Source organism: Oreochromis niloticus, unplaced genomic scaffold (assembly GCF_001858045.2).
Source record: "Oreochromis niloticus isolate F11D_XX unplaced genomic scaffold, O_niloticus_UMD_NMBU tig00008134_pilon, whole genome shotgun sequence".
In the NCBI taxonomy this organism is placed as follows: Eukaryota; Metazoa; Chordata; class Actinopteri; order Cichliformes; family Cichlidae; genus Oreochromis; species Oreochromis niloticus.
Window position 1 is genome coordinate 28,826 of NW_020328993.1, and position 14,103 is coordinate 42,928.

Here is a 14,103-nt window from a genome sequence, read left to right on the forward strand (position 1 = left end):
ATTAAAACTGCTGACACATCAAAGTGCCAACAAAGTGGAATTCATCTCCAAGTTACAGGTACAGTGCTTTTTACAAATGCATGACAAATGAATGAGTTTATGAATGATCAGTGTATTCATGTTGGTCATGTGACTTCTCAGAGCTGCAGGTAAAGGTGATTCCTGCCACAGAGGGACAGACAGTAACACTGATGTGCAGCAGCAGCTGTCCTCTGACTGAAAAGCCTGCAGCCTACATCTGGTACAAGAACAGAGAGTTTCTCTATGAGGACTGGTCTCCCTGGTACCAAGAGCTGCTCAGCAGTGAGGAAGCAGTCACATACTCCTGTGCTGTCAAAGGCTACGAGGATCTCAGAGCCCCTGAAGTCTCTGTGGGTGAGTCATGATGGATACCTCCTCATCATGTTATGAGATGTTAAACACAAACACTTTGCTGTTCAGACTCTAATGAATTTACTGAAAGTTGTTGGTTTTTCTCAGATTCCATCACACAGACCTGCTTCAGTGTGACCTATGCTAAAGGGAGAATGTGTTCTTCTCAGCAGACATCAGTGGACGAGTCCTGCTCCATCACATATCCCAGAGGTGAAGCTCTGGACAAACTGCATTTTGAAATTTAATTTTTTATTTGTTAATTTATTTGATATGACAGAGATTAACTGGTGGAAAATGTGTTTATCATCTCCCAACAGAAATTCATGTCCAGAGGACTCCTGCTGAACACAGCGGTCAAATCAGACTGACCTGTAACAGCAGCTGTTTTCTGACTGACCCTCTGATTTCCTTTGTGTGGTATGAGAACAGAAAGTCTACACTGAAGGAGGGAAAACAGATTCTAGTTTCTAGCTCTAATACAGACAGTTTGTCTTGTGCTGTAAAAGGTCTTGAGGATGTGCGCTCTGCTGACGTCTGTGAGTAAACTTATTGTCTCTCCACTTACAAAGTATTACCACCACTTCTTGCAGTTATGACTAATCATCACACTGGTTTCCTGTAAAGTTCAGGATCAGTTTTAAAATGTTGGTGATCACATCACAATTCTGAGCTGCGGATCCAAAACTCTGGAATCATCTCCCTCTTCAGATCTGCTCATCTATGATACTAACAGTATTCATCTCCTGACTTCTCCTTAGCTTTTTCAGTCTCAGCCAAGAGTAACTCAGTCTGTCATTTTCCCCAGTGTATTTCTTTCTTCATTTATACATCTTTTTTTTTTTTTTTTCGTCTGTCCCATTTGGTTCTTTAGCCGTCAGAATTGTTGTCTGAAGACCAACAAGGATACCAAATGGATTTATTTTGCCAAATGGATCATCATGGCATTGCCCTATTGGTCCATTTGATCAAACTTTGTTGTTATTATTTATTTTATTTTCAGTTGTTACAGATGGGACAGACATGACTGGGGGATAGGAAAGGGAGAAAGAAACAGAGGAAGGAAAAGAAAAACAGAAGGGAAAAGGGACAGTGAGAAAGGGCACTTTCAAAGACAAAGAGAAAAAAAAAATCTCCTGGATCACCTGTTGAGAGAAAAAGAAGAGAAGACAAGCAAAAAAAACCCAAACAAAAACAAAGCAACATACTAAACACAACACCATCACGTTAATCTAGCTGAGTGTGAACAGCAGTAAATACTAAATGTTGAAAGTTGTTGTGCAGCACGCAGGACAGACAGCGCACAATGTGCTTTGAAGTAGCAGCTAAGAAAGGTGTAGTTTATGTCTACGAACAGTGAACACCCGTGTGCATCAGCGCGCTTGTATACAAAAGGTTTCCCCATGTAACGGTCTGCTAGAGGGTGTGGAGGGCCATATACATCTTTAACATTTTAATTGCATTTATTTATTTATTATCATTTAGTTACTTTTTATTAGTAGTATTAGTAATTATTAGTATAATTAAACATAATTGTTACTTGTTGTGCAGTACGTTGGTCAACATCTGTTGCGTTTAAATGTGTGATATAAATAAACTGATTTGACTAATTAAGTTTAAATATCTCTCTTCTCTGTCTCATCCATATTTCAGGTTTTAATGATGATTCCTGCTGGATGTTGAATTATGTCCACAGCAGAATCTGTGCTCTGGAAGGATCTTCAGTCAACATCTCCAGTAAATACTCACATCCTGACTACGAGCAGATACAGTCTAAATGTTGGTATAAAGTCAAGAGAGAAGCTGAACAGCTGACTGAGGATGCAGATCATGTGGAGTATGATGACAGCATGAAGAACCAACACATCCTCAGATTAAAGAAGCTGAAGAGAGATGACTCAGCAGAATACAGGTTCACCTTCACAACAGAAAATGAAGAAGTGACACAGGCTGATTTTCTTGGAGTTACTCTGATTGTCACAGGTAATTACAGCTTGTTTGACTCACTGTTCATTGTTTAGATCCCAGTTAGTCCTGTGTGTTACCCAAATAAGCTAACAGAAACTAATCTAAGCTGGTAGTGAGGAGACTCACCCAGCTCTAACAGCCTACAGCTGCATGACTACAACGTTGCAGCTTGATGATGAAATCCACGAGCAACTCCAGAGTTAGCTGCAGCTCTGCTCACCTATGTTTGCACTTGTTACTTTAGTGGTGAAAACAGATCCCAGGTATGTGTTAGCATAAGGACTAGAACAATCTGTGAGAACAATTTGAGAGATGCACTATTTATACACAAGTTTTCACCTTTACTGTTACTGAAAGAGTTAAAAAGAGAACGTCCACAACTTTAGACTTTAAATGTAGTCTTGGTTGCTTTGAAGGAGAGAGAGCATCAATGAGAAGCAGTGACTCAGCACAGAATCACCAAACTTCTTCCAGGATTCAGTCCAACACTGCAGGAATTCCAGGTCATAAATCCATTGATTATGGTTCAATTCTCTCAGGTTTCCTACTAAAAATCTCCTCCAGTAATGTCACAGCTGTCACACGTACAGTAAGATTTGTACATTTCTGGCCCTTTGAACATTTACTGTCAGTAGGTTCATTTTGGGTTACAAACCAGTTTGAAGCACCATCATTCATCTATTTCTCATATATGTAAACTGGTCAAGGAGACACAACCTGATCCATGATGGAGTCATCAGACCTTTCAGGATGTTTATACAGACTGATGCAATTTTATTTCCTCACTCAGTCAGTGATGAAAGTTTTTTTTTAGTCTACAAATTCTTCTGTTTCAGTCCATTCATGGTTATCAGTCCCCAGATAGACAGAAAGAACAGACAGACAAATGTTAAGTTATGTGAGCAATTAAATCTGTCATCTCTTACATAGAGTTAAAGCTCTTTATGTTATTATGTACAATAAAATCTTTACTAAATTATGTCCTTTAATTGTCTTAAATTTAATACAGTTCTCATATTTGTAAAAGAAAACAATATTCTCTCAGTCACTTTGTAACACTGACGCTGAACACCAACCTGCTGTTTATAAGAAATATCTCTTACAGTTACTGACAAGTTTAAGTGTTTTTCAGAGCTGAGAGTGAAGATGAGTCCTTCTGCAGTGGTGACAGAGGGTCAGAGAGTCACACTGACCTGCAGTACCAGCTGTCCTCTGACTGACAACACAAACTACATTTGGTACTTGAACAGTCGACCTCTGACCCCGAGAGAGAACCAGAACAAACATCTGATCCTAGACCCAGTCAGCAGGGAGGATGCAGGAAGCTACTCCTGTGCTGTGAAAACCAACAAAGATATCAGCTCTGCTCCAAAGACTCTCACTGTCCAAAGTATCACAGGAACATGGACACCAGCAGCTGCAGGAGTTTCTGCTGCTCTGCTGCTTTTAATACTTCTCACTGTCTGCTGTTGGATCAGGTGAGCATCACTGTTTCTCTTTCAAACTCACATTCACACACTAACCTGACACCATCTGTTCACTTTTATAATAACTTATTTCATTAACCAGAAAAAGGAGAACTTCTAGACTATCGCCAACGAGTGAAACAATGGACAACCTGGAGCAGGTAAAGAAAATAAATCTAACAATTCTTCTACAACAGAGGAACATCCCCCTGATCTATCTAGATTATTCCTTCATGCACATCAGAGCAGCTTCATTTTAACAGATAATGACATAATACTTCTGAGTCACTACAATCAGAGTACGGTTCTGCTGTAGTTCTCATCTGAGGTTCTTGATTTCAGAATATATTGTTTCTCTTATGTTCTGGTTTTCTGCAGGGCTAATTATTTTTAGATAATGATACGATAAAGCCTGCTGAGCTTTTTGTAAAACAATCAAAACTACAACTTCTTCACTTTGTGATACTGGAAAAACTACCAGTAGTTGAAAAAAAGTCACATTCGTAAACTCATATTCAAGCTTCACTCCAGCAGCTGAGTAAAGCTAATATTTTATGCTAACTGCCCCAAGCTGTTCCTAGAATGACCTTGGATTTAATTTAACATGTTATTTCTCTTTTTTATCAGGTAAATTTTGGGCCCCAGCATGACGACATCTCAGCTCAACCAGCAGAGCAGGAACTTGACTACAGCGAGATCAACTTGTCCAAGAACCAAACAGAACATCCCTACTCCACTGTTCAGTCATTTCAAGAGCAGGAGCATGTCCCCTACACTGTTGTCAACTTCAGAGACAACACAACACCTGAGTGAGTTCGTTTTATGATTATCAATAAAACTGTAAACGAGACGTATATTACAAGAACTCTGTAGATTGTACACAGTGGGCTGTACAACATCCTGAACAAGCTTGAAGTCACAACAAACAGGATGCATACTTTCTTACACAGTTTCTTCATATTTAAAATATTAATTCTTCTTATACTTTCACACATATTTTAATTTCTTTAATTAATGCATCATTTTTCTTACTTTCAGACTCAATGACCAGGCTGTGGACACCTAGAGACTGTACAACACATCAACCTAAAGAAGATGAAATATAACAACACATCTGCCTGTACAGGACTTGAATTGTTCTGTTCATGATGTTGGTATTGCATTCACTTCTTCTATTTACTTTTTCTGATGAGTATGAACAAACTGTGGTCACTCTTCACAGGCTTCTTTCAAACCCTCATAGGAACTGAAACTAATACATTTGAAATAGTTACCAGCTCTTTATGTTGAGACAATCGCTCTCAGGCTCTGTCTGAGCATCAAAAGCAGCTTTTTATCTATATGTCTATATTAAAATGTGTTTCTTAAAGTGTCTTTCACACATTAAAAGGTCATCATTATCTCAGGCTTTGCTCAACATGACAGCAAAACTGTTCTAAAGATCGCATTAAAGAAAAAACAAACAGTGGAGCTCAATTTCCTGTAAAGTCAAAAATGTCTTCATCATAAATCCATTGGAGATTTAAAGGACAGACTTCATATTTATGCACATGTAACAAACATTTTGCATTACAAATAGAATATTGAATTTTATCCTTAAACATATTTCAGTGTATTTTCTTTGTCTGTGCAGATCAAACAAACAAACACAATAAAATCAAATATTTTCTGCTGAACATGAAACACATTTGAACTGATTCTCAAAAATCTGCTTTTTTAGGTTTTTGATGAGTTTTAGCAAACAACATTTGACTAACATGTGTGTCTCACCTGCTCTTGTTCCATCTCTGTTCTGTCCTCATTCTCTCTCTCCCTCTCTGTTCCTCTCTCTTCCTCTTTGTGCTGACAATCAAGCCAAACACCAACATCATCAAATATACAGTTGAAACCAGATATTTACATACTCTTCAGATAAAAACACAAACACTTTTTTAATTGTAACATCAAATCAGACTAAATGTTTATTTTTTTTAGATTGATAAATATAAAAAACATATTTGTTAACTTTAAGAGTAAAGAGAGAAACTATCTGTATTTCTTAATTGAAATGGCAGCAAATTGTATTCAAAACTGAGCCACACTTATAGAGCTCCACAATTCTTTTCCTGGTGTTTTGGTTGATAGCTCTTGATTTTCACATGTCAAAGAAACAGGCTCTGTGTTTTGCCTTATATGCATCCACAGGTGTGCCACCAATTTACTCACATGGACTCTACTAACCTATCAGAAGCTTCTTCAGCTCAGAATGGAATCGTCTGGAGTTTTCTTATTAATTAACAATAAACTTAGTGTATATTTACTCCTAAAATTGATGAAAGTGATTAAAATAGACAGCTCCCTCTTTTTATTCTGACATTTAACTAATTCAAAAGATATTTCAATATTTATTTATCTAAAACAAAACAAGTTTACTCTAAATTGATGTTTAACAGTAAAAAAAAATCTTTTTATGTTTTTTCCCTAAAGTGTATGTAAATATCTGGTTTCAACTGTGAATATACTGCTGTGTATTGAAATTCCTCTTGTTTTGCATAGAAATATACTGAACAACATACAAAGCATAATATATAAAATAACATCTACCTGAGTTTTTCTTTGAAAGAAGCCCTTATGTCCATTGTTGTGTTCATCAGTACATAACTGAAACCGGTTTAGAGAGCTTTGTTTAGCCGTGAAGGGTAACAACTGAAAATATGAAATAAACACACATGTAAGCTATGTAATGCAACCTAAGTCTAGGTTGAAAACCAGAGGTGACCGTGCCTTTGCCATTGTAGCTCCTAGACTGTGGAACAACCTCCCTATTGCCATTCGCTCTTCTGAGACTGTTCAGTCTTTTAAATCTCGTTTAAAGACCCATCTTTTCACTCTGGCTCTGATGTAAGATAGTTTGATTATCATTTGGTTGGTTTTTATGGTTGTCTCCTCCTGTGTTGTATCTTTCTTATCTTATTTTTATCTGTCTTATTTTATCTTTTAATTTGTGAAGCACTTTGATCATAACTGCTGTTTTTAAATGTGCTATATAAATAAATTTTGATTTGATTTTTGATTTGATTTTGATTTGAAGACTCTCTAAAAAACAGCATTGTTGTTGTTCGGCTTTTCATTTTGCCATTTGTTGATTCACTCGAAGAGCAAGTAACATGATATGGGTCAAGTAACCATTTTAATATCAATCAATCCAGATCTGGGCCATACCAGTTTTGCTGTGTGGGTTGTCCATGAAACAGAAACAGTAAAACAGCAGTGGGTTAAATGCATTAGATTAAATTATTTTAAAGTTGTCTGTATAGAATCTCAGTCATCCAGGTCATGGTAGTTTGGACTTTATTCTTTAACGTCCTGCCATCCATCCTCTTCTGCTGGGGCTGGAGCCTATCATAGGGAAAGAGGCAGGGTGCACCCCGGACAGGTTACCAATCTGATGCAGAGCTGACACATTCTTTAACTTTAATAACTTGTTTTTGGTATGACTCCATCAGTCTCTCACACTGATGTGGAGGAATATTGACCCACTCTCCTTTACAGTATTGTTTAAGCTCACCGAGGATTGAGGGCATTTGTTTATGTACAGCTCTATCACAGTCCCACCACAGCATTTCAGGTTTGGTCTGGGCTTCAGATGTTTAACATGCTAACTGAGACTTGTAGAGTTATTATTTTCATTGTGCTTCTTCTATTTTGGGGGGAATCAGAGTGAACTCACCCAACCAATTTATCCAGGCAATTTAACTAATTGATCAGAAAAAACTGCAAACAAAAATAATATTTTCATTACAGTATCAATACCAGTTCAGAGCTTGTTACTAGCAGCATGTCTCAAAAATGTGTAATTTGTTTTAATTTTTTTTTAAAGTCTTTGAAAAATGTTTAATATTACACTTCAACAGGCGTGCAATAGTATTTGTACACCATCAAGGAGATTCCCTATATGTATGGTGTGCAGTGTCTCTCTAAGGAAATGTGATGAAACTGGTGGCAGGCCTTAAAAACATACTGCTCATCTCCTGTATCTTAAAACATGTCCTTAAGAAATAGGAAAAAATATAACAAAGACCTGACACAGGACATGAGAGATGCATCTGGCCTGTCAATGGTCTTAGTGTAAGGGTGACTGTCAAGAAGCCATACTTAAGGAAGTGAAACGGAGAAAAAGCTGAGGTGTGCCAATTTACACAAGAACTGGACTGAAAATCAGTGGAAACAGGTCTGATGGACTCAATCCAATGTGAATATTGTGGTTCAGTGAGTGTCTGTAGCTGCTGTAAAGCAGCTGTAAAGCTCCGTGGAGGTTGTGTTCTGGTATGTGGATCCATATAGACCAGTGGTGTTGGGGATCTTGTCAAAATTGATAGAATTATGAACACAAGAAAGCATCACTGCTGCAATTAAATTTCACTTTGATTTTCAGGGTGGGCAGCATGGTGGTACGGTGGTTAGCACTGCTGTGTCACAGGAAGAAGATCCTAAGTTTGACTGAACCAGTCTTTCTGTGTAGAGTTTCCATGTTCTCCCTGTGTTTGTGTGCGTTCTCTCCAGCTACTCTGGCTTCCTCCCACAGCCCAAAGACATGCAGTTAGTTAGGTTAGGTTAATTGGTGATTCTAAATTTCCCATAGGTGTGAATGTGAGTGTGAATGGTGGTCTGTCTCTCTGTGTTAGCCCTGTAACAGACTTGGGTCCTGTCCAGGGTGTACTCCAGCCTAAACAATGTGATATCAATCAATAGATCAATATAACAGACATGAGGCTTAACATTGCATTTAGAGTCAGTATAAATAACTCAGAAAGTCATTATATTGCTAAGGAAGAAAGAAAAGGTTCAAATGTGGGTCCCACACATAAGGCAGAACTGGTTCAACATCACCGCAGCTGCACCTGAGAATACTGCTGATGGTCTGGTGGCATTTTAGGCTCCCTTTTATCACACAGCTTAAGGGAAACCTTTAATGACTTGAGTGTATTTGTAAGTGAACATGAAGAACAAGTGAAAAAGAAAAGGGAAGGAAACACTCCAGACTTACATCAACCAGTCAGAGGTAGATTAACCCACAGTGTAGGGAGAGGCGGAGACTTACATGACACCATCACAGTGAGTTTACATTTCCTTAATACTCGGTCCAAAAAAGGATAAGCTGTATAACTTATTCGCTGGTTCATATGTTAGAAGTAAACCTGATAAACCACAACATGATCAGTGCTAAGGTCACATGATGCTACATGAAGCATCTTTAAACAGACTTTAGCAGGTCGGTTGTTTCCTCGGTTAGCTTTAAACCACTTTATACTCATATTTCATAGTAAAAGTGGAAGTCACTGTGGTCAAATTGTCATTCAGTCGAGAGAGCGGACCAACACACACATTACAGTTTTTAGTCAGACACACGGGTCACTAGTCTCTGTGCTCCATTCAAACACTCTTCACAGCCTCCATTTGTGATTTTCTTGTGCTTTCAGTTGTTCAGTAGTAATTTTGCCAGAGACTGGAGGACCTCCCTGTTCTCATCAAATACATCTGAGTGTCCCACAACATGTCGACCAGGACCATGTCAATGTGTGTGGGTGCTCCACAGAAGATTTTCCACTGGAGCAGTCTTGTGACATCACTCTGACCTCAGCCTTTGACTAAGTTAAGATGATTGATGGTCAAACAGTGCGTTTTGAAGTAGCGCACAGGGACAGATTATATAGAGTTAGTCTTGACAGTCACAATAAGGAAGAACACACCCAGTTGTTGGTTCCTAAAAGCTGCCAAGAAATTATCTTCCAGGCGGCTCATTACAACCTCATGGCTGGTCACATGGGGTATGACAAAACTCTGGAGCGAATGATGGCCCAATTTCATTGGCCTGGCATTCAAGGTTCCAAGGATAAAACTGCCTTCTCCACTCCGTACAGTTTGGGCCAATTTGTGACTCTCCCATTCGGCTTGTTTGGAGACCTCATCACCTTCCAGTGCCTCATGCATTGCCGGTTTGTAAAGAGTTTTTCAGATCTGACCAGGCCCTTAACCAATCTCACCCGAAAGGTTGCCCCAGATCTAATCCAGTGGATGGCGTAGTGACAGGCATTGTTCATGGAGATAAAGAAGGCTCCCTGTGGGGAACCTGTGTGCCACCCTCCCAACTTTTCCCTCCCTTTTGTTCTGCAGACTGATGCCTCAAAAAGAGGGCTGGGGACAGTTTTGTCAGAGCAGGTAATGGGGGTCGACCGCCCTGTGGTTTGCATCAGCCGGAGCGGGAAGCCAGGTTCTGTCACAAATACCGGGCGGTATGTGCCCGAGGAGGGGGGCGGTGTTCACAGAGGGGAAAGTGGCAGCGAGGAACGAAAGAATCAGGGAGGGTCTGTAATGAGGGGAGGTCCAAAGGCAATACAACAGCCAGAGGTAGCCTGGATGACTCACTGGCCTAAGTCGATTGATGGGGGTATCCAGGGTATGGTTTGTGGCTTAGCTGCAGGTTATGGGTGGAGCAGTGGGTTGTGAATTGGCCAGGGGAGGCTGGCTCGCACAGCCAGGTCTGTCAGCCTTCACGCCAACTACACCTTCCCTATTTCAGTAGCTACTGGGGCCCAGAGGAGAGTGCAAGGTGGAGAGGGCAGCTGAAAAAGTGCATATATTTAAAAATCACTCTAAATAAAAACACTGTTCTACAATTGTCGAGTGCCTTCCTACTACAGTGGGATTATTGTGATTGTTCCTTTTTTGCTTTAGCTTGTGTGCTCTGTCCAGCAAAATTAATCGACAATATTGACAATACTGTCGATTAATTTGTCTCTAAAAACACCACTACAGTAAAAGTTCGCCATTGTTGCTGAAGAGGTTTTGGATCTGCATTCATGCTTCTTTTCTTCTGCAGGCTTGCTTACAAACCACGTGTTACAACAGAAAAAATCGTTCAAACTGAGCATCAGAATGAGGAAGAACGGTTATTTAAGTGACACAGATGTTGGTGTCAGACAAGCAGGTCTGAGTATTTAGAAACTGTTGATCTGCTGGGATTTTCCCACAGAATGATCTCTAAGGTTTACAGAGACTAATCTGAAAAAGAGAAAATAAGCAGTGAGCAGCAGTTCTCTGGGTGAATTACAAAGGTCAGAATGGCCAGGCAGCTTTGAACTGACAGACAAGAACTGTTAGTCAAATGACCAGTTAATACAACTGGGGTAACCAAAAGTATTGTAGTATAAGAGAAGAAGAGCATCTCTGAACATAACACACGTCAAACAGATGACCTACAACAGCAGGAAATCACACCAGATGTCCCTCCTCTCAGCAACGAGCAGGAAACCGATGCTACAATTTCCACACAGTCACCAACATTAGACAACAGAATATTAGAAAAACAGTACTTGGTCTGATAAGTTTCAGTTTTTTCCTAGAACATTTCGACTGTATCATTAGATGCTGGGATAAGCAACATGAAACATGAAACATCCTGTTGTATCAGCAGGTCAGGCTGCTGGTGGTGTAACGGTGCTGAGGATATTTTCTCGGTACATTTATGATCACAGTGTACTAATCTTCTGATTGCTGTGTTCGGCAGAATAATACACCACAAGGTTAAAATAATGTCAACCTGGTTTCTTGAACATGACATGAGTTCCCTGTACTTCACGGGAACCAGATCTCAATCCATTACAGCACTTTTGGAATGTGGTGGGATGAAAATTCACATTATGAATGTGCAGTTGATAAATCTGCAGAATCTGTTTGATGCTGTCATGTCAATATGGACCAAATGTGGGAAATGTTTCCAAAGTTAAGACAGCTTTGAAGGGAAAATGGGGGACCAATATGTACCTAATAAAGTGGCCGGTACATTTACTTTTACATTTACTTAGTGTTTAATAATATTTAAAAGATCAAAAAGCAAAGCTAAAGTGAGGTCAGCTCAGGCCCAGTTAATCTTACCTTCTTTATCACAAAGAGTTTATGTTCTGGAAAAATTCAAAATGTTAATCATCATATTCAGTGTTCCCAAATAAGGCAAATAAGCGAGCTCTCCCCACAAGTTGTTCTGATATAAGTAATGAAGTAATGCATAGTAAATGTAACTACACTGCTTTGAGTTCATAATGATCACTTCCTGTCTATCAAAAAAGGAATTTTTAAAAATTATTTTTCACAACTTTCCAGGACTTACTTCTGTACGCACACACACACCTTCATCTGTCACCTTCTTATGCCCTCTGGGTGACTCTTCTGTGTGTCCTACTATCAACACGTCCTCATCCTTCCATCCTGTAACAACAAAGCACTCAAACAGCACAGGACACGACTCCTTCATGAACAGCACACACAGTCTCAGTTTCAGTGTTGTGTTCACACACAGGCTTTGTTTTCAGGTTTTATTGCCTCAGTGAAGTGAAAGTACATAACCCTCACATTAGAATATGAGTGCTGAAAATTCCTCTGGTGCCATCCAGTGGTATGTTCAGTGCACTTCACTGTCTCTGTTAATACAACATCTGATAAGGAAAGAAGTGTAAAGTCACGCTGTCATAGTAAAAGAAGTTCTTAGTAAACAGAGAAAAATCTGAATTTGAACCAAATAACAAAAATATCTTAAAAATCTGGTCCCAGATTTATTATTTTAGTCTTTCGAAAGCCCTTCTACACATATCTGAGCAGGTTAGTAATTTTCTTTTTAGTTTCAGGAAAAAATGGTGCCCCCAATTAAGCACAGAGGGGTAAACACAGTGTATTGTGGGTTGGCTTACGTTGTCAACAGGTAAGCATTTTTCCAGTGATATTGGTGAAGAAAGAAACACATATTTATATATATAAATTACCAACTGCAGGCAGTCTTTACCTTTCAATCTCAGGCCTCAGGCCTGGGAGCTCGAGTGTTGTGTGCAGTTCCTTTGTCTCGGACTGAGCTTTTCAGGACAGAGATCTTGGATGTCATTTCTAGTAACTGGTGGAGCCACGGACCTAGCTTAAGGTTCCAGCTATTCACTATTCTCACCACCTTTCCTCAACATCTGATGCAGACCTTGCTCATTGGGTGATGTCTGAGTTTGTATGCTATACAGTTTGATGTCACCAGTGCAGGGCAGGTGACTGACAACTGCTCCACTCCGTAGTCAGTATCTGTAGCCCGTCTTGTTAATGATCTTACTGAGTGGGCTGAGGCCAATGAAAAACAGCAGTTGAAACAGAACATCTCCTCTGTAGATCCTGCAGTTGATGGTGACTGTTCTCCTGGCTTTAAATTAACCTCTAGTGTTGTTCCTCACACCCCCCACTGATTTGTGATGAAGGCTCTTTCGGTCCTGTTGATCTTGTACAGTTCGAGGCATTCCAGGATCCATGTCAGGGACATTGACTCACAGACAATGTTCCCTCTAATTTTTCATGTGTCTGAGCAAACACACAAACTCCCTGAGCGGACTCTTGGACCACTGTGAGCAACAGCAGACGTGTGCACTGTGGTCACGCCAGCATCAAATCCATCCAAGTTTATTTATTACAGTAGTTCCCAAACCTTTTTTGCTAGGCCCCCTTTGCTTTACAAGAAAATCTTTGGGCTATCAATACATTTTTTTTTAAAAATGTCTCTCTGTGCAAAATGGGTTTAAAAATGTAAACAACGTGCTCACAATGCAGGGGAAACAAATTCCATCGGGGATACCTACCTTTGTACCACCGCTGTGCAGGTGAAGCCAAAGGCAAGAAATGCTTCATCATATTTTCTAGTCTTTGGCTTGGAAGAAAGTTGGAAGCATATTTGGCGATGCCTCACCCTCTGCTTTGCGTTTGCAGTGTCCAAGCATTTCTTTTTATTTTTCCAATTCATGCAATAAATAAACATTTCAAGTTATTTATAGAACAATCAGGTGTTTTGCATGCCACAGAAATTATTTGTGCCACTCCAAAAAATAATTCCTGTCCACTATAAGATAAAGGAGAACATCAAAAGTCTGACACCTGCAGGCCTGACAACAGGACAGCATCACTCCTCCGGTTTTAACCTGGAGACGGCGTTTACACTGTAACCTGCCTTTGGTGGCTTTTTGGCAGCAACTGTGACATTCAGCAGTCGCCTCATTGTTCTACACAACACACTAACTTTAGACTCCAAACACGGTAAACGTCACAAATCTCTCACATCTCAAAACTCTCTTTCACCATCGTCACTCCTAAAACTTCCCCCTCTTCCTTATTTTCCTTCCTCCTCATTTTTTGATTGGTCGACAGGATACATTTTTCCACCAGTAGGAAAGGGTGGAGATTTTCTCTTTTGGTTTTTGACCAACCTGAGTCTTGGGTTGACATAACATCTTGTTGTTAT

At 39.7% G+C, this 14,103-nt stretch overlaps 1 protein-coding gene across 1 annotated transcript; it reads left to right on the forward strand.

The window, feature by feature from the left end:
* The first annotated feature begins 6 nt into the window (after positions 1–6).
* On the forward strand, positions 7–5,375 carry LOC112845622 (uncharacterized). The gene is made up of 9 exons (XM_025905043.1): positions 7–58; positions 142–375; positions 481–585; positions 693–911; positions 2,026–2,355; positions 3,473–3,818; positions 3,910–3,967; positions 4,434–4,615; positions 4,845–5,375. Exons 2-9 carry the CDS (start codon positions 192–194, stop codon positions 4,870–4,872), a joined length of 1,452 nt encoding a protein of 483 aa, XP_025760828.1. The 5' UTR covers positions 7–58; positions 142–191; the 3' UTR covers positions 4,873–5,375.
* The last annotated feature ends 8,728 nt before the right edge of the window (positions 5,376–14,103 follow it).